This window comes from Monodelphis domestica, chromosome 1, assembly GCF_027887165.1.
Source record: "Monodelphis domestica isolate mMonDom1 chromosome 1, mMonDom1.pri, whole genome shotgun sequence".
Classification (NCBI taxonomy): Eukaryota; Metazoa; Chordata; class Mammalia; order Didelphimorphia; family Didelphidae; genus Monodelphis; species Monodelphis domestica.
This window is the reverse complement of record NC_077227.1, coordinates 458,793,300-458,821,234: the sequence shown is the minus strand read 5'-3', so window position 1 is coordinate 458,821,234 and position 27,935 is coordinate 458,793,300. Positions and strand designations below refer to the sequence as shown.

The following is a 27,935-nucleotide window of genomic DNA, read 5'->3' as shown; positions in this document are numbered from 1 at the left end:
TGGATCTTTTCATCTGAACTTGATGTTGGGGAAGTAGTTGTAGGTTTCTAAGCATGTGGACTAAGAAATCTTCTTTCCCACTCCTTTTATCACTACTGTGTGGATCAAACCCCATCTATAATGGCTCTGCTCTGCCTTTTCCTCCATCCTCTCCCATTCCCCAAAAGGATTGCTTAGCTAGAGTGCAGAGGGGACTTCATGGCATGGTCTACTGATTCCAAGTAACTCAGACTTCCCTATAAATAGGGGTAGGAGGGAGGGATCTTTGTCATTCATCAAGGAATGAGGATAAGGGGTAGAATTCAGTGAAACCATTCCCAGATTTTTGCCCTTTTGGGGGGTTATTGTGGGGGGGGAGGCCATGGTCATAAGAGGCTGCCAATCCAAGACGGCGGCACAGCCCACGGGAGAGCCTCGGGCAAGCCAACATTGAGGACCCGATCCTGCCAGGTACCTCCGCTGGGTGGGAGCCGTCTGAAGAGCCTGACGCTAGTTCTGAGTGTTCGCATCCAGAGTTCTCTCGATCTCCACTCTTCATGGCAGTGAAGACACCGACGAGCCAGTCGGGCAAAAAAACGCCAGCTTCCATAGTCCGGTGCTCCACCCTTCTACAACGCACCTCCTCTGGTGCCCCTCCAGCCTCCCAAACCCAGATGTTCCGCACTCCAAATTCCGGATCCCCAGGAAGCAAGGCAACCACAGGTACCAATGGCCTTTGTGCCCTCAGCTTTCTTAACTGTTGGGTGGGCTTTCCACCTTTGAAGTGATCTCTGCCTTTCTCTCCATCCATCCCAGTCATAGATCGAATCCCATTTCTACCTATGGCAAAAGGGAATGGAAGTGAAGTCTCCGACATTGTGAACAGCCAATAAAGAGACCAACTGCCCCCAGTCACATCTATTTCCTGAGGAAAATCCTCGATAAGACAAGACTAACTATAAGGGCGACAACAAATCTGGTTTAAAACCCGGTGTCCTAAGCTAAGGGACAAAACTTAGAATCATAATGAAAATTATTGTTTATTGTGTTTGATAAAAGTTGATGAAAGATTAGCCAGTTGGGAGAAAGGCCTTGTGCTGACATGTCAAGTTTTCAACCTAATGATCTCCTTTTTAGACTGATAGTTCCAGAGCTCCTCAGGGGCTCATTGACCATCCAAACTGTGCTTGATAAGTGGCAAAGTAATAAAATGTGCTTGTGTTTACACTTTGATTCCCAAGGTTGTTTTTCAAAAAGAACATCCTTTTGATGTGCCTGCTCAGAGTCTTTAATGAGAACAGCAGTTTAATAAACCATTAGGTTAGTAATTATTCTAGGCTCCTGGCAATTGTGAAAACACAGTGGCTGTTGTGTTATATTTTCACCAAAACTGACATAAATGGTTATTATAAACAGAATTCTGAAAAGAGAAAGTAGCTCATAGTTTGACCATTGCTGATGGTTCAGTGATATCCATTATGTAAATTTGCTCATACAGCAAGCATTTATTAGTCTCCTGCTGTGTGCTGGCACCATAAACACAGCTTAAAAGATACATTTCTGATATTGGGAATCTAAGGATTCTCCACTTCTTTAGGTGAAGGTCACTCAGAGACTGTGTATGCTCTCTAGCAATAATGTCATTATTTTTGAAAAAGGAAACTTTGGTTAAAATAATGGCTTATGGCAGATCAGAGGTGGGAATTTGGTAGTCAGCTATAACATGACCAGCTAATGTGGATTGAATTGTATGCATTGTCAGCTTTCCTATGGGATGGGTTGGAGAGGATTGTATCCTTGGGAAGGGAAATTCAGATATTTTATCTGAAAGGTGGTGGTTCATTTGACTGCAAGGCTGGGCAGAGGGATTTGTATATCATAGGGGGATCTGTTTAATCAGTTGATGTTTTAACTCTCTCTTCCCTAACTTTGGTCAGAATGGAATTATAGACGATTTTTAACCCTTTGATTACCATTTGGCTTCCATAACCATCTTTTTATTTTGGAGTCAGTTTTATTCTTTACCTACATAATCATTCTAGGTTCACTTCATTAATGAGGCAGTAAGAATAAGATATTCATTCAATCAAAATTTGCCATTGACTTTTTCCTTTGTGTATCAGGCACCACTATACCCCTCCACTCTGATCCCATGCAGAGAGAATGATTGCAGCTAATCCTGGTATCACAGAAGTTATGACAGAGAATGGGTCCCCCCCCAATTGGGCTTCTACTCTACCTTCTCCCCAAACAATTTTATGCAAAGTCTCACTGTATCCTGTCCTCCATTGTATTCTGTATCATTCATAGACAGAAGACCTTTATGAACAGATCTAATAAAGAACATTTCCATGTGGGTCCCATTGCAAAGGGGTCTCTAGGGAGGGGAGAGGGGGTTGTAGCATGGTGCCTTGGGATGTAGGTTCTTGTTGATTGCTTTGATGGACAGGGGTATTTATACTTCCTCACCTTTAAGATGAAGGGAGTTGGTGGGGAGGAAGGTAGGAACAGTCATTTGTTAATTGCCTACCATGTGCCCGGCATTGTTAGGTGCTTTACAAATATCATTTCATTGAGTCCTCACAAGCCTAGAGGATAGGTACTGTTATTATCCCCACTTTATAGTGGAGGAACTGAGGCAGGCAGGTGAAGTGACTTGTCCAAGCTCACACAGCTAAGTGTTGGAGGCAAGATACGATTGGGTCTTCTGTGTCTAGGTCTAGTGCTCTGTCCATTGTGTCACCTAGCTGCCTCTGGGACTTCCTCATCAGTAAGACGAAGGGGTTGGATAAGATGATATTCAAGGTCTTTTCCAGTGTTGGCATTCTTTGGTTCTCTTCTCACTCAGAATGGGCTGTATTATGCTTTGACAACTAGAGTTGGATTGGGACAGGAATTAAGAAATGTTGGCTAAGTTCTGTGACTGATAAATAAACCTTGTAGGGGGATACAGCCACCTCCACCTCCTACTCCTTCCCTTATTCAAGAGGAAAACTCCCTTTTGTTCCATGAGGTAACTAGTGGAGTAACTTTGGCTGATGCAGTCAGTAATTCCGTAGCTATTATGGATCTATCATTCCCCCCTCTCTCCCAGTGAGTCAAGCCCAACAGCCCTCTCAGCTTAGTCCTTGAAATGCTTAGTCAAGTTTCTAAGCCAGTGTTGAAGAGCTGTGTGACCCCTGACAATTCCCCTTCCTTCTTTCTCATTCCATCCCCCCTCTTCCACTGCTACCTTTCAAATTTTTCCAGTCTGAAACAACTGAATCCATATTCCTCTTTGGAATGTCCCTTCCAGAAGAGCTGGGGGAATCCCAGGAAAGCGTCCTGGCCTGAGAGCCAGAATACCTGGGGCTTCTCTGAGCCTCTCTCTGTGGGTGGTCTCGGGAAGAATTACAGCTCCTTTCCAGCTCTTCTGGTGTGTGTGTGTGTGTGTGTGTGTGTGTTAGAGGATGATTTTTGTTATGGAATAAGTCACCATTTGAAAAAGTATTTTATACTTTACAATATCAAAATATTTTCAATTTAGGCATGGCAGGTTATTTCTCTTTCCCCCTGCCCCCCCCATTTTACATGTGAGGAAACTGAGCTATTTGGATTTGGGGGAGTTCTCTTAGGTCACCTAGCTACCAAGTGGCAGGACTGGGATGAGAATCCTAGGTCTTATCATCTGTAGTCTGATGTTCTTTTCATATCAACTAATTTTGTTTCATAGAATCAAGAGTCTAAAACAGGAAGAAATCTTTGGGTCCCTCTGTTTAATCCCCTCATTTTACAGATGAGTAAGAGAAGTTAACTGATGTACTGAAGTTCCCTAGCTAATAATGAACAGAGGTGTGGGATTTGAATCTAATCCTTTTGACTCCAAATCTAATACACTCGTCTGCCTCTGAGATTCAAAATCTATATTGAGTCCTCTCTGATTGGTCTACTACTGCTGAGGCCTGGCCACCTGGAAAATGGGCACAAGATAGATTGTCTCATTGCATTTCTGCTCCCCAGCTGCCATCTTGTTGAGGGACTGCTAAAGAACTGTTCTGCAGACCAGTGGTGATTTAATTGATTCCATGCCCTTCCCACTCTCTGTCCATATTCCAAGGCTTTACTACCACTCTGGGACTTTAAGGGGCATGAAGCGACTTTCTCAGCATCTTCTCTCTCTCTCTCTCTCTCTCTCTCTCTCTCTCTCTCTCTCTCTCTCTCTCTCTCTCTCTCTCTCTCTCTCTCTCTCTCTCTTTCTCTTTCTCTCTCTTTCTCTCTTTCTCTCTTTCTCTCCTTTCTCTCTCCCTACCCAGCAGAAAGCGCCTTCAGTAGGAGAGTCGAGAGCAAAGCACAAAACAACTTTGAAGAAACGAACAGCAGTTCTCAAAACTCAAGTGGTGAATATAACCCCTACCCCCCATGCCCCTGGCAGATGCCTTGGCCTTCCTGCATCTCCATCACTCCTTGGGACCCTCATGTAGCGTCAGGTTCTGGGAGAGCTTGCGGCCCCGCAGGCGCATGACAGCATGCTTGTCCCAAGTGTACCCAGCAGGTCTCTATAGACAGATCCCTCTAGCCCCATCTTCTCTGCATTTCCAAGGGCAGTTTGTAAGTCCAGCCACATTTAAAAAGCCCTTTGGTCCTGGAATTCTGAGGGAAACTCATCCTCATACAGTGATGGCAAAAGCTCCACTTCCTCCATTTAAGTAGCTTATTGAAGGCAGGCCTCTCATGGATAGAGATCCAGGTGTAGTATTGCTTGTAATAGTCCCTGTGAGATATACAAGTTTGACCACAGAGTCTGTGAGACTAGAGTTCAAGCCTCTCTACATACATGTGCACATATACATGCCTTTATATATGCATGCACAGAGGTATGCAGCCCATGGGGCCCTGGGCAAGTCTTTTGCAAACTCTTGGCATCCCTAGGGGATTCTAAGATAAATTGCAATTGCTGATTTTCATTTCCTTAAGAGAATTTCTCTACAAGGAGCTCTCCTTATCACAGATCGAGGCCTCCCCAGCACAGACTTCAAGCCCTGACCAATAGCACTTGGCCTCTATCCCTAAAATAATTAAAAAAGAATTTTTTTAATGGAGACTACATCTCACTATCTTAGTGATACATCTCTTAGGATCCCCTTAGGGTTTCATGCAGGTAAGTAGGGCAGGGTCTATTGGATCCTTTTTAGTGATGGGGAAACAGAGGCCCAATAGCAGAGCTCAGCCTCAAACCCTCAAGTTTCCTGACCCAGAGCCCTTAACTCTACTGCCCCACATCTCCTTCTCTTTCTACCTATTTAAACAAGAATGGTCCTAGGATGTGGGACACTAGGGAGACTCAGTTTGTCTCTGCCCACTTAGAGGTCAATTAAAAAGTAATAGGAGACAGGTGATCTTAGCACTGGATTGTGGGATTCAAACAGTAAAGGTTTCGTGAGCCCAGAAAAGGGAGACATCTCTGTGGGCTGGAATAATGAGGAAAATCTTTAGAGAGGAACACAGAACTTCAGCATATTCTTGAAAGGTGGGCATATTTAGGGGACTGCAGGAAGAGTCTGGCTGCATCAGAAGGGTACCAGTGGGAGGAAGGTTGGAATGGTAGGGGAACTCATTGTGGGATGGGATGCATCTTCATAAAAAAGCCTTTTGGAGCCTTTCTCCTCTAAACCTGTTTCTCATTTACAGAAGCTGCGAGCCCCCTGATTTCCAACCCATTCCCGCTCTTACAGAGTAAGTGATGGGCATTGAGAACGTGCTCAGGTTCTTTTGGGTGATGCCAATCATGACTTTTGTGGTCTCTCAGAAATAATGTCTCTAGGGAAGTAATTTTCACTCTGGGATTCCTGAGAAGGGGAAGCCTAGGGAAGGTTGGATGTGGGGGAGGAGATGTGGAGCTGGGGCTAGGAGTTCATGAATAATATGACTGTTTCCTTAACGTCAAGCCTGGCAACTGGGTCATTGGGAGCATTTGGTTGCATTAGTAGGGCTGGATTATGGAAGGGCCGGGTATGGTGGGAAACATTGCCTTTACTCTTGTCTGGCAGCACCCTGTGACATTTAAACTGAGCTATGGTGGTAATTTGTAGCAAGCTAAACAAATACCACACCATGTGCCCACAACTGAGCCACAGAGTTTACCAGGGACAGGGATTCCACCCTCTCTGAGCAGACCTTCCAGAGGGGTAGCTTGGATTGTTGAGTTCCAGGGGGTGTGGTGGGAAGGATTTCTAACTGAGGGCCAGGTCCAGGCCTAATGGCCCACGCATCATCCTTTTGGGAACATAATCCTTCGCTTGGTTATTTCCTATGTGCCTCTAAGACCTAGAGTTTCCCTTTTATTCCTTCCTTCTCCTCCATCCCACTTCTAGTCTTTCCCCCTCTCCCTTCCACCTTTCCCTGCCTCCTATAAATTCAGCTAATGCTCATTATTAAGTACCTACCATGCACCAAGCACTTCTCTGGGTACTAGATGATGAACAAAGATGAAAAATGACCTGGCCCCTACTATCAAGAAGCTTATATTCTACTGGGGGCATTTGACATGTACACAGATAAGTATAACACAAGGCAGAGTGTAACTGGGGCAAAAGAATTTGCTTTTCCCCTCGATCTCCCTCTGGCCTTTTTTTTTCCTCTAGGGGTTGGCAGGTTGGGACAGAAATGACTTGAGGACTCATTATAGGCGTAGATCCCAAACAGAAAGGGCTTCTGGTCCATCTTTTTTTGGGAGGTAGCTAGGATAGCTTTCAACTGCCTTTAGAGGAGGGGGACAAAGTACTTTCTGAAGAGAGTAGGAGAAATCAGGCCTTGACTCTTACTGAGTTTATAATCTATTGGGAGTGGAAGCTAATCTAAGGAAGCAATCACCTGTCTGTCATAAGCCTGGGTTTTATTGCTACTTTGGCTCTTCAGTCCTCTTATTTTGAATTTGATTGGGGGGTTTTTGGTCAAGATGGGTAAACTTATTATCCAAATATAATCCCTTTGGTTATCAAATGGAATTTCTCAGATATATCTTCCATTAATGATTGCATTATCTGGACTTACCCTTCATGCTTGTTCCTTTTCTTCTCCTTTGTCATCCCTTCTTTTCTTCTTCAGCACCTCCCAATCATGCAACCTGTAGGGTGGGCAGAATAGACCCAGGAGGAGGGAGCAAGCATCCTCCGCCTCAAATTTAGGCCTCAGGTGTGAGAATGAGTTTAATAGATGTCTGACTGTTCCCCCAAAAGCCCCGTAGTAGATACTGTGTGGAAGAAGGAAAGATGAATAAGACACAGTCTCTGCCATCAGAGTATTCATAGGAGACAAAATAAAAAAATCAATAAGAATTAATTAAGTTCTTACTTTGTGCCAGGCACTGGGCTTAGGTGCTGGGAATACAAAAATGGCATAGTCCCATTCCTCAAGGAGCTTATCTTCTATCAGGGAAAATGACATGTACAATACCCTTATAGTCATGTTGCATATAATCTATTTTCATGGAAGTGGCACTGGCAAGTTGGTTATGGTGGGTAGGAAAGGCCTTGTGGAGAAAGATTTGACCTTGGGCTAGCCCTTTCACTCCCCTGGGCCTCAGTTTCTTCTTATGTAAAATGAGTTGGACTTGAGCCCTGAGTGCACAGCTCTAATTCTATGATCATAAGATCTAATTGGACCTAGGAGGACAGGGTTGGGTAGAGGAAATAGAAGATAGATGTCAGTGTAGGTATGGGTATATAAATATATTCTAGTATGGGTATATATTCTAGATAGCTGGAAATAGGTTGTCTTTAGGGGTGCATGCCTTGCAAGCCACAGATATTTGATGACTTCTCTCAAGGAAAGGATGAATTTCCAAAGGCATTCTCCTTTCCCTGAACTTCAGTGCTAGCTGTCCTTTGTCCCCATCAGCTGGTCCCTGAGAAACTTCATGGTTCTGTCAATAGTCCCAGACCAGTGGAAGTTCAGAAGGTGGGATCCATGGCTCTTTAGGCCTCTAGGACACTCTCTAGGAAGAGACAGAACTCAGGAGCACGTGGTGCTCTTTGATTCACTGTTCAGTGAGCAGTCATGCCCTTGCATCTCCCATAGCTTAGGAATGATTTTTGGGATCTCATTTCCTTTCCTGTTTGTTCTTCCATCATTTCCTTTCAGAAATGTAAACAAAGGTGTGAGCCACTCTCTGAGTTTGGTGATTTTTAAAAACTCTTCCCATGGTGGCATTTACCCTCTCAGACATAGCCAGATATATCACTTTTAGGTCAAAAGGAGAAGAGAGTTTGTCCATTTCCTCCTTTAAAAAAAAAGGGAAAAAAAGGTTGGACAAAAGCCATTTCTAAAAAGTTCTAGGAAGTCTCTCGTCTCTTCCGGAGAAGTCTGGAAGGCCATAAGCACAGCAGGTGCGGGGTAGGCAACATGACAGGTGCCTGATGGAAATGTGCTAACCAGGTGAAGGTAGACCTGAGGGCAGCCTGTGCAGGGCTCTGAGCTAAGCCAGCCGGCAGACAGCAGCATGTACATATGCACTGCACAACCCTGTGCTGATTGTAACCGGGCTGAAATGGTTTTTCCCAAACAGAACCTTACACCTGTGGCGCTTGTGGGATCCAGTTCCAGTTTTATAACAATCTCCTGGAGCACATGCAGTCCCATGCAGGTAAGCCCTGGGTGGGTAGGTAGGTAGTCGAGAGCCCAGTCTCCTCACAGCTCACAAGGAGAGCTGAGGCCAAGGACCCAGGGTGTGTGTGTGTTGCCCCAGAAAGAACAGAAGGGTTAGAGTTCATTCCTGGAAATCTCTTTATCTTGCCCCTACCTCTCCTTTCTATCCTTTCTGGCCCAGGGCCCTGCTTTCAGCTGACTCTTTTAAGCTTGCTATATCCTCCTCCTCTTCCTACCCCACCACGAGATGCTCCCAGTAATAGATTATGATATTACTGCTCTTGTGGATAACTTTATTTTACTAGGCACTTTTTGGAACTTGAAAAATCATGTTCCATAGGAGTGTACTTTTAAGAGTGAATGAATATCAGGCATTTGGAGGAGGGTGCTGTGAATCTTTTTTGAGTAGGGGGCTCCTGCCTTGCATCTTTCATCTCACTCTAGACGTATCTGCTTAGGACGTGTAATTACATTTCATTTGAACTGGTAATGGTGGCCCTGGGCATGTGACCTGAACAGTTTCCTGTGCCAGAGGTTTCAGAGACTCCAGTAATTCTACCCTTTCATTCCTTCTGGGAAGGTTAGGGATTAGGCTACATTCTGGCAAGAGTGGCAGCCATTCAGGATGCCAGCTTCATCCCCCTGGGGGACCTAATTGTGTGTCTAATTAAGTTCACTCTACTGAGAAAGGTGCAAAGGCAAGAGTTGAACTTGTCAGGAAGATATTAAATTAGAAGTCTCTCCAGCTTTTTCATCCTCAGAAGAGTAACTCCCATCATCTCATTAGCTGACAGGCCCCTGTGAGATTCTTATCTCCTCCAACAGTGTAGTTGGGGTGGGGGTGGGGGTGGGGGTGAGGTGTAGTTCTCTAAACTCTACTGAATGGCCATCTTCCCGTGGCCAGGGAGCAATTAAGATTAAGTTCTCTTCTCTTCATAAGGGGCAGATGCTATAGCCTTGGGTAGAGGGTCAGCAACTTAGCGCATTTATTTTATCCAGTGCATGCTTGACTGACTATTTCTACTTTCCCTCTCCCTCTCTGTGGGAACCCCTTTAGTCACTTATTTATGGCTTCAGAGACTTGACACAGGAACAGCCTTCTTTCCTCTTCTCCTCCTCAGCCTTCAATGTTATCTTAGAAGCAAAGATTATGTTGCTGAATGTAGTATGCATACATGTGATTCCTACCATTGAGAGAAACCTATGCCAGTGGTTCAGTGGAACTCAGGAGTTCTGAATAGCAGGAGGGTTAAAGTCTATCAAGTAGTCGCACTATCAGCCCCAACATAATGAACTTCTGAGAGTAGGAGGCCACCAGGCATTCCAGGGGGGAGGGGGGCAAAACAACAGATTTGTTTCCATGCCAGTCACTGATGGTATTAAACCTTTGAGTGGCTGCTGTACTTCCAGCCTGCGTGAGAAAGTGAGACCTGGTCTTCAAGAAAAGAAAGAGAAAGGAAGGAAGAGATAGAGAGAGAGGGAAGGAAAGAAATAAAAGGAAGGAGGGAAGAAACGGAGAAACCAAAAAGAAAGGAAGAAAGAGCAAAGGAATAAAGATAAATCAAGAAGGAAGGAAGAGAAGAGAGAAACTATCATGGCTCTTGACTTTGGACTGAGAGATCATATTGAACAGAGCTCAGAATGTTGTCGAGAAGAAGTGCCTACTAGAGAAGCAAAGTCTACTAAAATAGCTCTTTGAGGAGGTAGAAACTTTTCCCCCCAAGGCACAGACACTGACCTGTGACTATTTTCCCATCAGGCCACTGGGGCAAGTTCTCTTCTGCCTTCTGTTAGCTCAATCCACTGCCCCCCTCGTTTCTTGACTTGTACATGATGGGGTTAGGAAGTCACTCTAGACCATTTGTGTCTGGATGAGTGAGAAATACCGCCATCCTTTCATTTGGCTTGGCATGGAAAGAAGGTCTCTGTAGATAGATCCAAATCAAATCTGTGGAGTTGCCATGTTTCTCTTCTTATGGCTCACCTCTGGCTTTTTAACTATGGGAAATAGTCAAAGAGGAACCCAGGAATGGCCCTTATATGGAGTTGCTAGTTTTGAGAGTTGGAAGGGCCCAATCTCAGGGATTTTCACAACACTAGCAGTGGGGATGGGGCCAATAAGCATCCTTTAGAAGTTGGTGTTTGGGGTTTGGAAAGTCTCTGAAGACAAAAGAAAATGTCCCCTTTCAGCTTTCCTGCCCATTCCTCTTTCTTCCATTCTTTGCCATTCTCTTCTCTTTCAACTCTTCATTTTTTCCTTCACTATCCTCAACCTTCCCTCACCCCCCCAATTCTTCTCAGCCTCTTTTCATGGTTTCTGGTTTATCCTTTTCATCTTTTCTCACAGAATGATCATTACTCATTGTTATACAGTGTGTCATTTTTACAGATAAGGGAACTCAGGCTCAGAGATGGGAAGTGATTAATTACAGAAGAGGCAGTATACCCTTGTAAATAGAGCATTGGCCTCAGGACCAAGAAGACAAGTCTAGCCTCTGCTATACACTGGCTCTGTGACCCTGGACAAGACTCTTAACATCTCAGTGCTTCCCAGGCAACTCTCTAAGATCATGAGATTCACCACATAGATAGAGGGAGTTTCTTTACCAGAAATTCCCATACTGATGAAATCACAGGTATAGATCATTGTCTTTTTAAAACTATATGTGATGTTGCCAAGTGAGTGCAGCTACATTGTGTAAAGATTTAGTGCATATTTGCTTGGAAGAGAGAAGGGGCCACTCAGTTATTTTCTGGACCCAGAAAAATTTTGTTGTTATTCAGTTGTTTTTCAATCACGTCTTAACTCTTTGTGACCCCATTTGGAGTTGTTGGGGGGTTTTTTTGTTGTTGTTGTTTTGCAAAGATACTGAAATGGTTTGCCATTTTCTTCTCCAGCTCATTTGACAGATGAGGAAACTGAGGCAAGCAGGATTAAGTGACTTATCTGGGGTCACACAGCTAATAAGTGTCTGAGACTGGATTTGAACTCAGGAAAATGAGTCTTCCTGATTCCACGCCTGGCATTCTATCAGTTGCACCACTTAGCTGAACCCTATTGGCTACAATGGTGGTCTCGATACTGGGTAGCATTACAGAGTAGAATTAGTAGTCTTGTTGTCAGCAAGGCATCATCTAATTGTTCGGTGGTGGAGGCTTCCCTTTGGGGCAAGGGATGAGGCAATAGGAACTGAAGGTCATTTGGAGACCAAGATTTATGAAACTATAGGGTCCTGGGTGACTTGGAATTTAATAATGAGTATTGAGAACCAAAATATGGGTATTCTTGCTTTTCTTCATATGAGAAAGACATACCAGGAGCAAGGGAGAGGCTTCCAAAGCCCTCATTCCAAAGGAATAAGTTGGGAATCTTTTAAGGAAGAAGATGGCTTCAAAAGGCTTGTGTACCATGGATGATGTATGAGATGATGGCTCCTGGCAATGGGAAGAATCCTGAACTGGGGGGTGGGACTTCTGGATATTCTAGCACTAGCTTTTGTGGACAGGTCACTCACTTGGACCTCAGTTTCCTCATTTGTAAATTGATGAGCTTGGACTAAATAATCTTGAAGGCCCTTTCCAGTCCTTGAAGTTCAGCAGGTTTATGATTCTAGGCAAAATAAATATGCAGATGAGAATCATTAGTGGGCATTAAGTAACTTCCTTGTGTCACCTAAGGGCACTACCATCTTCACCTTGGTTTCTCATTTCAAAATCATCCCTAACTCTTTCCATCCTACCTACCCTCCCCCCATCTAATCAGTCATTAGTTCTTATGAGGGATGTATAGAGGGTGTCAAAAGGACTAGCACCTCTTCTTTGAGTGCTTGCTGAGCCCTTTTCAGGGCTGCACATCCTTTGGTGTCCACCTTTCACTTGTGACTCCCAAGAAGCTGTGACTTGAGTAGTGGCTATGCCCAGAAAACTCTCTTTGACAGGTGGGCTAAAGCAGGAAGAGGGTAACTGACAGGCCTTAAACCTGGTGGTGAGTTGGGGGGGGGTATGTCTACCCTAAGCATGTGAAGACTTCCTCCAGTGGAATGGGTAGATGAGCATGACCTGACTGAAATAGGCACTGTGGAGCTCTTAGAGCTCAGTCAGACATGGAAGAAGGCAAGGCCATCCATTGCCTCCTGGGCCTCCTGGGCCATCCCTAGTCATCCTGACTTTTGTTCTGCCACTGGACTTGGATGACTCTGGAAGAGACAGTGAGGTTGATGACTGTGAAACTGCCTCACTTAAATCCAATTCTTGCTCAAGTCAAGACACCCTGTGATGTCATTGGTCTTCTTCAAAACAAAGGATAAACAATGTAATATAGAGTCATGTGTCTTTTTCCTTCACATTTCTTGCTGTGTCCCTTTCTTTCCACCATGTCTCCTTCTAAACCTTCCACATTTATAACCTCAAACTCTTGTCCTTTTCTCACTCCTGCCTCTCCATCTGCTCAGTCATCATTCTTCCTCCACAATATCTTTTGTTTGTATCCTCTTCTCTCCACTTCATGGCTACCAGACATGCCTGTTACTCCAGTTCAGACCATCATTGCCTTTTGTCCTAATCATTATAATGCTTTGTCCCCCTCCTTCACTCCCTCCTGTCCTCCCTCTCTCTTTTGCCTGTCTCCTCTCTCCTTTCCCCTCTCCCTCTCCCTGTCCCGTTTCCTCCTCTTCCTCCCCCTTTCCCCACTCCCTCTTTTCCTCTTTTCCCCCTTCCTCCTTTCTACCCTCTTCTTCTGTCTCTTGTCTCTCTGTCTGTCTGTCTCTGTCTCTCCCTCTCTCTTTCCTTGTCTCTTTCCCGTTTCCCTCCCTCCCTGGATCTCCCTTTCCCATTCCTCCCTCAGCCATTGTCCACATTGCCCTTAAATATCTTACCAAAGTACAGGTCTGATTGATGTCACTTCACTGCTCAAAATTTTTCAGTGGCTCCTTGTTGCTTTGAGAATCGAGTATAGCCTTCTTAGCTTGGCATTCTAAATCCTTCACAATCTAACTTAGTCAAATTCCTAGACTTATTTCCTATCACTGCCCTTCACGTAGTCTACTTTCAGACAAACAATCATCTCATTTCCTGACCTTGGTATTGTACCATGATGCAGGATTCCCATCCCTGAACAGCCATCCCTCCTCCCCTGTCTCTTAGGAGCCTTGGCTTCCTCTAGGGCTCAGATCAGATGCCACCTTCAGCCTGTCCTGTCCTCTCTGGTTTTAGAGCTTTCCTCCTCCTCAAGTTATTTTGTATTTACCTATCTGTGTACACATTGTGTTCCTCCAGGATTATATATGCTGCTTAAAGAAAAGAGAATATTTTTTATTTTTGCCTTTGTATTCCTAGCACTAGCCCAGGGCCTTGCACTTTGGGGAATAGGAAAAGTTAAAAAGAGGAAAGGACTTTGAGAAAATGACTTTTGGCAAATTTTCTTTGATATTTGCATGTGGGCAAATATCCATTTAATTGGGTCAGTTAGTGATTCAGTTGACAAATATTTCCTGAGTGCCTGCTCTGTTGTGCTAGATACTGTGGGATTCAGAGTGGAAGTGGTTTCAAAGATGAGTGAAACCCTGTCTCTGCTTTGCTGCCCCAAAAGTCTACTAATAACAGTGTTCAGTGTCATATGAGACACACAGATAGGGAGCGTTGCAGCAACTCGGAGGTGAGAGAAATCCTGGACTGGTCAGGAAAGACTTTTTCAAGGTAGGTCCTGAAGCACAGATGTGATTGTTTTGGCTGAGAATCAGGGGAATGGCAGCTGATTAATCAAAGTCTTCGAGACATAAAAGGCCGGACCAAAGGAGAAGCCTGGATCAGAGCACGCACATTGGGAAACATGGAAAGAGAAACAGAGGTGTTGTTTAGGACTAGATTCTAGCAGAATTCAGATAGACCTGACACAAGAGTTCAGTGTTGGGTGCTACCATGCTAGGATTCTCTGAATGGATCTTGGGATCCCCAGGGAGCAGAAGAAAATGATGCAATGAAAAAGGAGATCCTGGCATCAGGGAACCTGGGTCAGACCACCGTTGCTGGTTACTCTGTGACTGGGAGCAACCCTCTGTGGCTCTCAGGCTCCTCATTGTGAAAGAAGGGCCTAGGACTAGATGATCTGTAAGGTTCCTACCAGTTTGCCTTTGAATCCAAAGTATCTTCCCTCTAGGGTTAAAGAATATGCAGTTCAGCAAAAGAGCAGATAGTGCTGTATTTGGAGTCTGGATGTCCTGGTTTCAAATCCTGCCTATGTTTCCTGCATTAGACTATCAGTTTCTTGAGTGTTTGTGCCTTTCTTTGTAGTTCTAGCACCTACTACAATGCTTGGCACATAGTGGCAGCAAAATAAATGCTTACTGACTCGACCCAAGCAAATCATTTAACCTGTCTCAGCCTTAGTTTCCTAATCAGCAGAATAGAGATAATAATTGCACCAAAGTCACATAAGTTGTTGGGATCAAATGATATATAATACGTGTAAAGCACTTTAGAACCTTCAAGCGCCATAGCTATTAGTTATTATTATTATTAATTATTCTTAGCGCTTATGTCCCAGAGGTTTCAGAGTTTCTCTTCTTAGTTGGGTTCCTTTTCTCTTGAGAATAATGAAATCCTCTGAACTCTGGGTTCCTGACAGAAGAGATGTGGGCCCTCCAGCCCTTCCTTCAGTGACTTTTGGAGGCTAAACTGTAATTAGAGAAGATTATAGGTGCATCTTCAACCCCAAACAGCAACACAATGGAGAGAAGCAATTAAAATGCAAATTGATGCCTGAGTTTCTGAACTAGAACAGCAGAATACAAAGAGGGGGGGAATTTATTCTGTAATTATACAGTACAATATACAGCTCTGACTTCCTTTAGACTGCTTTGTTCAGGTCTGGTGCTACTGTATAATGTCTTCACGGCAATCCAGTGCGCAGGAATAAAAGGGACAGCTAGGCTGAACTGGGATTAAAGGCTTGGCACCATTGAGAGAATTTGAGGAGCCATGATCTGTGCAGTTCACAACCTGCCTGATAAGGAGGATCAAACCCAAATACACAAATCTTATTAACTTGGTATTGAATCACAGAGGGTAATTCCCTCTAATAAACTACCTTCTCAGTTTCTTCTTCTTTACCTTCTCTATCAGGAAACTGTCTGCTCTTGCCCTGCCCTACCTCAGATGGTGGCAGGTGTGTTGAAGGACATGACTCGTAGTGTCAAGAGTAGGAAGGGGCTCTTGGAACATGGAATGTCAGATATAGACAATACCTTAGAATATGGAGTGTCAGTTGGAAGAGAGTATAAAATAACAGCTCCAGAGCTAGAGGACTCTGAGGCTCTCTAGTACAATTCTTTCATTTGTAAAATGGTTAAGTGTAAAAGGGTTAAGTGATTTGCCCAAGTCACAGGTGGTGAGATCAGAGATAAGATTTGAACCCATGTCTGACTTTAAAGCCAGGGAATTTTCTTCTGTACCATCAGAAAAAACTTCAGAATATAAAATATTGAATGCCTGCTGGAAGGACTCTGAACATAGACTGGCAGCGTTGGCTGAGATGTCAGAACTGCAAGAGTCCATATAATGTCAGAGCTGAAAGGGACCTTTTTGGTACTTTTGGAACATCAAATGTCAGGGCTGGAAGGGACCTTGGAACATAGAATATCTGAAACTTAGAAGGGTCCTTAAAACAGAGAATGTTAGACCTGGAAGGACACAGTGTCAGAGCTGGAACGGGCATTCAAATTCAGACTATCAGAACTAGAAAGAGTCCTTAGAACACAAGAAGTCAGAGTAGGGAGAGACCTTAGAACCCAGGAGGTCAGAGCTGGGAGGGGCCTTAGAACTCAGGATGGCAGAGCTGGGAAGGGCCTTAGAACCCAGGAGGTCACAGCTGGAAGGAACCTTAGAACTCAGGATGGCAGAGCTGGGAGGGGCCTTAGAACCCAGGAGGTCACAGCTGGAAGGAACCTTAGAACTCAGGAGGTCAGAGCTGGGAGGGGCCTTAGAACTCAGGATGGCAGAACTGGGAAGAGCCTTAGAACCCAGGAGGTCACAGCTGGAAGGAACCTTAGAACTCAGGAGGTCAGAGCTGGGAGGGGCCTTAGAACTCAGGATGGCAGAGCTGGGAGGGGCCTTAGAACCCAGGAGGTCACAGCTGGAAGGAACCTTAGAACTCAGGAGGTCAGAGCTGGGAGGGACCTTAGAACTCAGGATGGCAGAGCTGGGAGGGGCCTTAGAACCCAGGAGGTCACAGCTGGAAGGAACCTTAGAACTCAGGATGGCAGAGCTGGGAGGGGCCTTAGAACTCAGGATGGCAGAGCTGGGAAGGGCCTTAGAACCCAGGAGGTCACAGCTGGAAGGAACCTTAGAACTCAGGATGGCAGAGCTGGGAGGGGCCTTAGAACTCAGGATGGCAGAGCTGGGAAGGGCCTTAGAACCCAGGAGGTCACAGCTGGAAGGAACCTTAGAACTCATGAGGTCAGAGCTGGGAGGGGCCTTAGAACTCAGGATGGCAGAGCTGGGAGGGGCCTTAGAACCCAGGAGGTCACAGCTGGAAGGAACCTTAGAACTCAGGAGGTCAGAGCTGGGAGGGGCCTTAGAACTCAGGATGGCAGAGCTGGGAGGGGCCTTAGAACCCAGGAGGTCACAGCTGGAAGGAACCTTAGAACTCAGGAGGTCAGAGCTGGGAGGGGCCTTAGAACTCAGGATGGCAGAGCTGGGAGGGGCCTTAGAACCCAGGAGGTCACAGCTGGAAGGAACCTTAGAACTCAGGAGGTCAGAGCTGGGAGGGGCCTTAGAACTCAGGATGGCAGAGCTGGGAAGGGCCTTAGAACCCAGGAGGTCACAGCTGGAAGGAACCTTAGAACTCAGGATGGCAGAGCTGGGAGGGGCCTTAGAACTCAGGATGGCAGAGCTGGGAAGGGCCTTAGAACCCAGGAGGTCACAGCTGGAAGGAACCTTAGAACTCAGGAGGTCAGAGCTGGGAGGGGCCTTAGAACTCAGGATGGCAGAGCTGGGAGGGGCCTTAGAACCCAGGAGGTCACAGCTGGAAGGAACCTTAGAACTCAGGATGGCAGAGCTGGGAGGGGCCTTAGAACTCAGGATGGCAGAGCTAGGAAGGGCCTTAGAACCCAGGAGGTCACAGCTGGAAGGAACCTTAGAAAGCAGGATGGCATAGCTGAGAAGGGCTTAATGGACCAGTGAGTCCACCCCACCTCATTTTGCAGAGGACTAAATTGAGGGCCAGAGAAAGGTCATAGTTACTTGCCCTTGGTTACATAGCAAGTTAGCTGAAGAGTCAGAACTAGACTGATAAAACTGCCAAGGAAGGGCCAATAGTCAGCTTTATAGAGTGTTTCTCTGCCATTGGATTGTGGCCATGGCTTTATTAGGAGGACATACACATGCACACACATCTCCATCTACATAAACAAACACACTTGTGGTTTAAGTTGTGAAGAAGACACTCTTTCTTAATGAGATTTTTAAAAGCTTGCCTCGGTGGTCTTGCCCAGAGCCTACCAGAGGGGCAGAGCTTGAAAGAATCTCCCTGATACAGCTTAATCACTGCCTTCTTTTGTGTCTCATAGCTGACAACGAGAATAACATCGCCTTCAACCAGCCCCGGTCGCCTCCAGCTGTTGTGGAAGAGAAGTGGAAACCACAGCCCCAAAGGAATAGCACGAACAATAGTATGTCATGAGGGTGGCCCCACTGTGACAGGATCTCCCTGCCTGCCCCAGCCTTTTCATGGCCTCGCTCCATGCCTCTGCCTTCTGCCACCAGCCCTGGACAGTTTCCTAGTGCTCTAATGAGTTCTCACAGCTGTTTCACCTCTTAGTCCCTTGCTTCCCATAATCACCTTTGAGAGAAGCAGGAGAGAGAGGAAGGCATATCTATTTTATAGATGAAGAAACAGAGCTTTGTTGAAGCAAGAAGATCTGAGTTAGAATTCAGGTTCAGGCACTTACTTGCTCAGTGACTTTGGAAAAGGCACTTTCCCTCTATCTGCCTCTATTTCCTCATCTGAAAAATGGGGATCTCAATTGCACCTACTTTCCAGGGTTGTTGAGAGGATCAAATGAGGTAATATTTGTAAAAGCATTTAGCATAGAATCTAACACATAGTAGGTGCTCTATAAATGCTAGCTATTATTGTTGTCATATGTAGAAAAAAAATCAAGGTAAATTTTTCCCAGCGTGCTAAGCAAAGCTCCCTGTCTCCTTTGCTGGGAATAATCACTCTCTGCTTTGTCGCCCCCACCCCATCTCTTCTTCTTCCACCTTCTCTTCCTCCCCTTCCCTCTCCTCCTCCGTCTCTGTAGCTTCAGTGAGTGGCTCAGCACCCAACAGTACCATCCCAGAGAAGGAGCGGCAGAACATCGCAGAGAGGTTGTTACGAGTGATGTGTGCGGACTTGGGCACGCTGAGTGTGGTGAGCGGGAAGGAATTCCTCAAACTGGCACAGACCCTGGTGGACAGCGGTGCCCGCTATGGCGCCTTCTCGGTCACCGAGATCCTCGGCAACTTCAACACGCTGGCCTTGAAACACTTGCCTCGGATGTACAACCAGGTGAAGGTGAAGGTGACCTGTGCCCTGGGCAGCAATGCCTGCCTGGGCATCGGTGTGACCTGCCACTCGCAGAGCATCGGCCCCGACTCCTGCTACATCTTGACGGCCTACCAGGCCGAGGGCAACCACATCAAGAGCTACGTCCTGGGCATCAAGGGCGTGGACATCCGCGACAGCGGGGACTTCATCCACCACTGGGTCCAGAACGTGCTGTCCGAGTTTGTGATGTCTGAGATCAGGACGGTCTATGTGACAGACTGCAGGGTGAATTCGTCTGCCTTCTCCAAGGCTGGCATGTGCCTTCGCTGCTCAGCCTGTGCCTTGAACTCGGTGGTGCAGAGCGTGTTGAACAAGCGGACGCTGCAGGCCCGCAACATGCACGAGGTGATCGAGCTGCTGAATGTCTGCGAAGACCTGGCGGGCTCCACGGGCCTCTCGAAGGAGACCTTTGGCTCCCTGGAGGAGACGTCGCCCCCGCCCTGCTGGAACTCGGTGACGGACTCTCTGCTGCTGGTGCATGAGCGTTACGAGCAGATCTGTGAGTTCTACAGCCGCGCCAAGAAGATGAACCTCATCCAGAACCTGAACAAGCACCTCCTGAGCAACCTGGCTGCCATCTTGGCCCCCGTGAAGCAGGCGGTGATTGAGCTGAGCCACGAGAGCCGGCCCACTCTGCAGCTGGTGCTGCCCACCTACGTCAAACTGGAGAAGCTCTTCACATCCAAGGCCAACGACGCCGGGGTCGTCAGCAAACTCTGCCACCTCTTTTTGGAGGCCCTGAAGGAGAACTTCAAGGTGCACTCGGCCCACAAAGTCGCCATGATCCTGGACCCCCAGCAGAAGTTGCGCCCGGTCCCGCCATACCAGCATGAGGAGATCATTGGCAAGGTGTGCGAGCTCATCAATGAGGTGAAGGAGTCCTGGAGCGAGGAAGTGGATTTTGAGCCTTCCACCAAGAAGCCACGGGCCTCCGGAGACGCCACCCCAGCTCAGGAAGATGACCGGTTTGGGAAGAACGAAGTTTATGATTATTTACAGGAACCTCTCTTCCAGTCCACCCCTGACCTCTTTCAGTACTGGTCTTGTGTTACCCAAAAGCATACAAAACTAGCCAAATTGGCCTTTTGGCTCCTCGCGGTGCCCGCCGTGGGGGCCAGGAGTGAGTGTGTAAATATGTGTGAGCAAGCACTTCTCATTAAAAGGAGGCGACTTCTTAGTCCAGAAGACATGAACAAACTCATGTTTTTGAAGTCCAACATGCTTTAAAACTGTCTTTTAGTTTTAAAATAATAATAATAATAATAACTCTAAAACACTGTTGCAAACAAAGAAAAGGAATTTAAGTTCTAAACACTGTGGACCTCATTTAAATGCCCCTGGAAACTTAAGTGCTTTTTCTATGTATATATACATAAGTGTGTGTATGGACACACACATGTGTATATACATACGTAGGTATACCGTATGTAGAAACACATACATTGTGTACATGAGTACGTGGTTCCTTGGGTCTGTTTGTACAGACAAAGAAACTGCTTACACACTTACACATAGATGCCCCCATGTGCATGAACACACGTCTGTGTGGCCATGTTGTATTAAGAGGGGTAAGTGAGGAAAGAGGCGTGTATGTGAGAGAGGGAGTACTTTACCAGGAAAATGCTTCTTGTCTCCATCAGGGTTTTTTTTTTAAACAGACTTTCCATGTTTTCAGGTGTGCAGACTGGTAGGAGGCTGACATTGTAAAGTCTTCAGGCAGCTGAGATCTAAAAGTGACTTGAAGTTTCTTCGATTTCTCCTCCCCTCTCCATGTCCTCTCTCGTCCTCCCACCCCATGTTTCCCCTTCTCCCCTTCAGGGCTGTCTTGCCATGGATATTTGAATCTACAATATCTGCACTGGACTTTGCTTCTCCAATTACCTTGTATACTTTCAGGGCATTGATCAGCCGCCTTCCTAACATCTGTCACATGTTATAAAGGCAGCTGCATTCTAGAAACACACCTATCTCTCAGATCAGGAAAGGAGACATTAAGGAAACAAATAGGACTTTTTTTGCTTTTTTTAATATAAGATGGAGAAGAAAATTTTTCAGAAAAGTAGTTACTCTAGTAAATTGTCTCCACACCTTAGTTTTTTTGAGTTCTTAACATTTTAGTGGTTTTTAACCTTTCTTTTGTTTTTTTGTTCTGTTTTTAAAGTTTGATTTAGAACCCTCTAGGAGGCACTGAATGTCTGTAACTTATGTTTATGGTTTTAAAAAATATCTTTTCCCTTTTTCCCTCCCTCTTGCCCCTCCTCCTCAAGTCACACTGTAAACTAGCTCATCTCAGTGGTATAACCAACATGCTCACATTTTTATGAAGCCTTCCCTGTATAGTCCAGCTCTCCAGAGGATGTATTCCTTCAGAAGGCATGGGGGCAAGTGGGTCGGGGTGGGGGGTTGGGACATAACAATGCAGAGGATTCCATGATTTCACAAGCATAGCATCGCATCTGGTGAAAGCATGTGGCTTAGGATATCTTCTGAATGTAAGTGAAAAGAATATACCCTCCTGGTTTTGCCTCATTTGTTTCTAGTACCAGGAATGTCTAACTTAAAATACCTATAGTGCATTACACTACTCATAAAATCACTGAATTGTTCTAGCCCATTAGGGGCTTGTGAGTTGATCAGAGACCATGTCCAGTGGCATGTCATATCCATACCTCCCCCCATCTAGCCCTTTGTCCTGGTACCCAGAACTCTCCAGAGATGGGGTGCAAGTTGGTCAGCCCCAGAGTTCCTGATGTTTGACTCAGAATCACATTCCTGCAAGGTAGTAGGACTGGGTGCCTTGTAGGCCTCTGGAGATTCCGTGCCAAAGTCCAACATCAGGGGATTTAGCCTTCAGGAATATCTTTAAGTCAAGCCTCACTTGACTAGACAATTTTTAGGGTCCCTCCCAGGTGTGAAGTTTTTATTTCCCTTCTTACATACAGGGATTTGAGGTCTGGATTGGGCTTATGACAGTGGCCATGGGAGCTGATCATAGAGATGCCAGTTCTCCATGTGGTACCCAGCTGCTCACAGGATAGAGATGGGCCAGGAAGGATCAGAACACTGTTTCTCTAAGCTTATGTACTGTGTGGTCTTTGACATGCATATTTAAGGTAACCCTGTTTAGGTATAGTATCCTCTGGTCATCAGCATTATGGAAAAGAGTTGAGTCTTTTGACACTCCCACAAATGACCCCAGATGGTCCCTGTATCATTTACCTTGTTTGCAAAGAAAAGTTCCAACATCTTGATTCAGGAATATCTCATCTGTAACTAATGCATTACCCCATTTTTCATGAGATTCCTCCATAATCAAAGGCCTCATTCCAAGGGGGAGGGAAACTAGAATTCACATCTCTTAGCTCTGGCTGTTTCTGATTGGCCCGCAAGCAATGCATGAGTTCCCTCCTCTTTCCAAGCATTCCCTTGTGCCAGCAGTAGGAGTGAGGTTAATTGAAATTTAGTGTCACCCAGAGAGCCCCAGAAGGCCCAAATCATCATCTTTGGGGCGAGGAGTAGTCACTTTGATTTACAGGCCCTTCCACTAAAATCTCCCATATTCTCCTGTCTAGAGCATTTAAAGAAAGTGTCATCATGGTGGTTGGTGGTTTCTGCATATGAGTTGATTGTATTATTTTGTTAAAGGAGATGATGGTCTGGGAGGGCTGAGGTGTGTGTGTGTGGGGGGGGGGGTCGCTGTGTTTTTCCCTCTTGAGGCAGGTGCTCAGTTGCTTTTGTGTATCCCTTGAGTACTCCTATACCCAGGGAATGAACTTGGTATTTTGTTCTTATACAAATGTTTGATCCCTACCGCTCTGAAAGTCTGGACTCTGTACTGCGGTGAAAATGTTTATATTTAAATTCAAAGTAAACAACCAGTCTTACCTCGTTGTTGCCTCATCCCCTGCCTTTGCCCGCCACCATCCAGGGATTGGACTGTGCTAAAGAAGAATGCTCCCCTCTCATTCTTGAGATTTTAAGTAAATTTCTTCTTTTTTTTCTTCCTTGGGAAGTTTGCTGCTTCTTGTGAATTAACTGTCTTAGTTTCCAAAGGGTAGTTTCAAGGGGGACAGTTCATTGCTAGAGTTGGGTAAGAGTTTCTTTCCTCTTTCCTTGGCTTCCCTAGAAGTCGGCACTAGGAACTGAAGAGAACTTTCAGAGTTTTCATACAAGTCAAATGCCCAGCCAGAACAGAACGATGGTGTGACTAATCCTACCCCCTTACCCTACCCCAGTCCCTATCTTAATCTCAGCAATATTCAGTTGTGCCAAATTCTGGCAGCCAAAGAATTTGGTCAACTCTTACAGCATTCAGTCACCATCCTGGCATTTGACCTACTGTAGGCCCTTCATAGAGTTTTGTACCCTCTCCCTATTCGTGATCTTGGGGATTGATGAGATGTCTTTCATTTGACCCCAGAGTCTCATGGACTGGCTCTAGCATGGAATTGTTCTCTGAGCCTCTACGGATTGGTCATGTGGTTTGAAATGGACAGCTCTTACAAGACCACTAAATCTCCAGGACAAAAATGTTCTGTGCCTGTGTGTTTTATAGATAAGGGAACCCCCAGATAGGGGATGTGGTCCAGCCTTTCCTGGTTTCTGTCTCTCTCTCAACGAGGTCACTTTAGGCAGCTCTTTACTCGCCATCTTCTTGAAGTTTTACCACCTTTACAGAATCCCAAGGCATTATCACCATCAAGTCTTCTTTCCCAAGAAAACCTCAGTAGGGACAGTTAGTAGCATGCTGGGATTAAGAGAATGAGAAGACCCAGGTCTCTGTGGCATTTCTTTCTTTCCAATGTCAGGTTAAGTGGCTGGTAAGGCACAGAACAGTGAGAGGAGGTCCTTGATGACTACCCACTTCAAAGCCACATTAGACCCCCCCCCCCCACCGACATTTCCATCAGAGAAGAACCAAAGGATGTCTCTTTCTGTCATCCAGCCTTTTGCTTCTGTTCTCTGTTTCCAAAGTACTCTGTCCATCTCATCCGAATCAGCTATGGGGTGTAGTAAATATGGCTGGACAAGAAATGATGGTGGGGCAAGTCAGTGGATGCCGGGGAGAGCCAGAATGCCCTTCTTCATTGTTACAGAGAAGAATTCTAGACCCCTGACTCTAGCCCAGTGTTGACTCCTGCTGTGAGAGTTCTAAAACTCGGGTCAGTCACCTTTAGGAAGAAGATGCTGTGCCTACAGGGAACAGCTTCAGCTGTGAAACTAAACCCCTCTGTTCTTATGAGTTAGCATTATTCTTTTATCCTTTTACCTCTGGAGAGCATTGGTCTGTTCAGCCAAATCAACTATCTCTTTAAACGACTCAAGGAGCCCCTGTGGAGGGAGGGGGTGAAGTCATTGCACCATTGTTCAGGAGCAGATACTAGGGCACAAGGTAGAAAGAAGCCATTAGGTTCTAGTATCCCAGGGGGGAGTGTCTTCCAGGAGGCAGAGAACTGGGCCCAGCTAGAAACATCCCTGGCTTCCATCTCTGGGACACAGCCTTAGGAGAGAGGGCTTAGAGCACTTTCATAGTCCCCAGGTCTAGGAATGCAGGCGTCTGGAGAGAAATAGGAAAAGCACATTGTCTCTAAACCTCTGAATCTGAGAAGCAGAGGATACACAAGGAGAAGTACAGTGAACAATCCTGGAGAGGGGTCAGACGTGACTCCGCTTCTGCCAATGGGAGCACCAAAGAAAGCTGGGAAAACTCCATGAGAGGTACTGCTCAGTGGAAAGATGCTCTTTCTAAGGAAATGGCCATAACAAAGTATCTAAATGTTCAGTCAGTTGGTTTGAACCCAACTATACAGAGCCCCTTTCCCCGCCAACCACCTCTCCCCCAAATAATTTGGCTATGACTTTAGCTTTGGTTTTTGTCTCAAATGGCTTCTGTGTTCAAGTCTCTAGGGAAATTTCTGAAGAAGTCTCCTGTCTGTATATGAGGCCAGGAGCTGGCTGCTAAATTCAACCCCCTCCACTCCTCACCCCCTCCATTGCCTGGGAATTAAAAACAAGGATTTATTTTTTTCTGCAAGCTTGACTCTTGTGGTCTCAGAGGAAACCCAAGCCAAGCCCATGCCACCAACTCTGTCCTGAAACCCAAGGGTCATTAAGAACGAGGAAGTCTAAGTTAGCGGGTCCTCCTTCCCCACTGCTCAATCCCTCATCTGTCACTGTGGCACTTCTTTTGCTAGGCCAGGTATGGTAAACCAATGATTTAGCATTTTTGTCCTGGAGTTTCTCTACCCTCATTTTTTTGTTTTTAGGGTTTCGTTTGGATTTGGGAATTTGGGGATGGTCGACTTCTTTTTGTTTTTGTTTTTGCTTGTTGGTTTTGTTTTCAGCACTATTGCTGGTAGAACCCTGAATTCAGTTGGAGGAGCTCTAGGCCTCCCTTGAGGCACAGGGCACACTCTCATACTTTTTAAGGGTGTAAAATTGTGGTCTAGGCACCTGAAAGAAGATAGCTAACTGTTCTTTTCCCTTGGGTGTGAAAAGCCCATTAAAAAACCAAGTTGTGTTAATGCCACATCTGTGTATGACCAAGGCCACTGAAGGAGGAAGAATTGCTAGGTTTGCCATTGGGTATTCACATCACTGTTCAAGAGTGGGTCTCCTACCCACTCGTCCACCAGGGAACCTAACCCACCCATCCAAGGGACATGGGACAGATCATGTCCCAGTGGGCAACTTACTTTTTTATAACCAAAGTTCCTTAAATGGGCCACGGCCTAGCCTCGTGTTCAACCTCAGGGGTCTCAGATTCCTTCGGTGCTTTCTGAAATCCAAGCTGGCTGGTAATCAACAAGGAGAAAGCCCAGCTGTACTGGGGGTGAGGACGAGGAGGACAAGGACAAGAAGGATAGGCAGAAGGAGAGGCAGGGGACCTTTTTCCTGGAGTTCCTCCCTCCATGGGGGACCAGGGTTATTCCCTAACAGGGAATGGTAAGAGGATTGGTGCAAAGAGAAGGCTGGGGGAAACCCACTGACCCTTGGGGTGGGAAAGTCAAGGTGCAAACCCACTTGGACATATGTCAGGAAACCCTTTTATATAACAACCCAAGCAAAACTATTTTTGGAAAAGTCTACCTTTTGTTGGTGATCCTTCCCCCATGACCTCTGTTGGAGTTGAATTGTGAGTCATTCACATCAGGTCAAAACCATGGCCAACTGTTCTCCCTCCCTCTGCTCCTTTCCCTCAGTAACTGTGGATATCCATCTTCCTTTCTCTTTCTGTAGATAACAGACATTCTAGGCAATACCATAGACACACTGGAATGTGTGTCTCTTTCTCTGTGAGTGTAAGAAACTCAAGTCATCTTTAAAAAAATTAAAAGAAAAGAAAAAAAGAAAATACAAAAATAAAAAAAAACAAAAAACAAAAAATATCTTTTTTAGGCCAGAGTTTTCTACAGGTATTAATGAATATTTTTCTTAATCCTTATAAGTTTTATGTGTTTAATATTTCTTAATACCGGTAGCATTAATTTATACTTTTGTAGCAACACAATATTTTTATAAACGGCCAACGCTTGGCTATGTCTTCATGAGGGGAATGCACAGGGCAGCCTGTGGGGGCCCTGTGTACCGTGTACTGTATTTAAAAAAATAAAAAATAAAAGGTTACCTAATGTCACACTTGCTGTGTTAATAAACAAAAGAAATTGTTTGAAGTCTCCTGTATTGTTGGTGTGGATCGAGTGATTCTCTAGAGAGCAAAATTGCACGATTGAGTTCCCAGTTCTCATTGTGATATTTAAACGCTTGGGGCCAGCTCAAGGGTTTAGGGTTTTTCTGTTTGTTTGTTGGGTTTTTGGTTTTTTTGGGTTGTTCTTTTTTTCTTTTTTTGGTTCATTGTGTTTGTTCTCCTTTAACATTACAGTTCCGGTTTCCCTTTTTGCAGCCAAAAACGTTTAGTGCTGTTTAAAACATAGACTGATGTCAGATGAAGGGGGAGGGGGGAAGATTTTTACAAAAAAAAAAAGAAAGAAACGAAAAAAAGAAAAAGAAACGAAAAAAAACAAAAAGGAAATTGAGCCGTGTCAATGTTGCTGTTTTTACCAGTCTGTTGCTGTCGGAAAGCGGGGCATTTCCAGTGAGAAAAGGAGCAGTTCCCATTTTCCGTTCTTTATCTGTAAGCCAAAAGCCCTTGTCCAGAATTCAGTGACCCTGCTTTGAGATGGGTCTCAAGCGTTCCTACAAGTTTCTTTTCCAGTGGCTGATGCCAAGGTGGAAAGACACTGTAACTGTTAGAAAGGATCAGTTGCTTAATGATTTTCATGTCAGTGTTGTATTTATGGTTTTACAATAAAATGACCTTTAGGAAAATGGCTGCTTCTGGTGCTGTGGTTTATTTTTTTTTTTTTAATGAATGCCAGTGATGGTATCAGGTCTGGGAGACACTGATGAGAAGGAGTACATCCAAAAAAGGGAAACCAGAGTGGTGAGGTAGTCTGGAAACTGTAGCAAACAAAGAAGAGTTGAAGGGTCTAGGGGTGTTGACTCTGGAAATAGGAATTCATGCATAGGTGGTAGAACTTCCTGCTGTGTATGAGGCATGATGTGCCAAGCCCCAACCCCACCTCACTTATACTGTAGGTAGCATACAGAAGAATTTAGATTCAAACCAAAGCCCTCTCACTCCAAATCCACTTTACTTTCCCTTTAACACATGATGCTCTCAGCCCATTTTACAGGTAAAGAAACTGATTCCCACAGAGATTAAATAATTTGCTCAAAGTAGCACAAA

General features: G+C 45.4%; 1 protein-coding gene and 1 long non-coding RNA gene across 13 annotated transcripts in view; one reads left to right on the top strand and one right to left on the bottom strand.

Moving 5' to 3' along the window:
- Positions 1-27,514, top strand: part of ZNF618 (zinc finger protein 618) — a 236,285-nt gene extending 208,771 nt beyond the window's left edge. For 2 of the 11 annotated variants that reach the window (XM_056812402.1, XM_056812403.1), the window contains 6 exons: positions 451-702; positions 4,272-4,355; positions 5,647-5,691; positions 8,522-8,599; positions 18,165-18,266; positions 18,900-23,074. In XM_056812402.1, the coding sequence (XP_056668380.1) occupies positions 451-702; positions 4,272-4,355; positions 5,647-5,691; positions 8,522-8,599; positions 18,165-18,266; positions 18,900-20,413 (2,075 nt within the window). In that variant the 3' untranslated portion in view covers positions 20,414-23,074. Of the gene's footprint in view, positions 1-450; positions 703-4,271; positions 4,356-5,646; positions 5,692-8,521; positions 8,600-18,164; positions 18,267-18,899 lie in introns of all 11 variants that reach the window. The other 9 variants (XM_056812401.1, XM_056812400.1, XM_056812409.1 and 6 more) reach the window with 9 other exon arrangements.
- On the bottom strand, positions 682-23,210 carry LOC103102944 (uncharacterized). Of its 2 annotated transcripts, none has more exons than XR_001624944.2 (3): positions 23,072-23,210; positions 7,009-7,207; positions 682-819 (listed from the first exon to the last, which is right to left on the bottom strand). It is a non-coding gene; the product is annotated as an uncharacterized LOC103102944 (long non-coding RNA). The 2 variants fall into 2 exon arrangements; XR_008915329.1 differs by having other exon boundaries at positions 696-4,729.
- Positions 27,515-27,935: the final 421 nt, after the last annotated feature.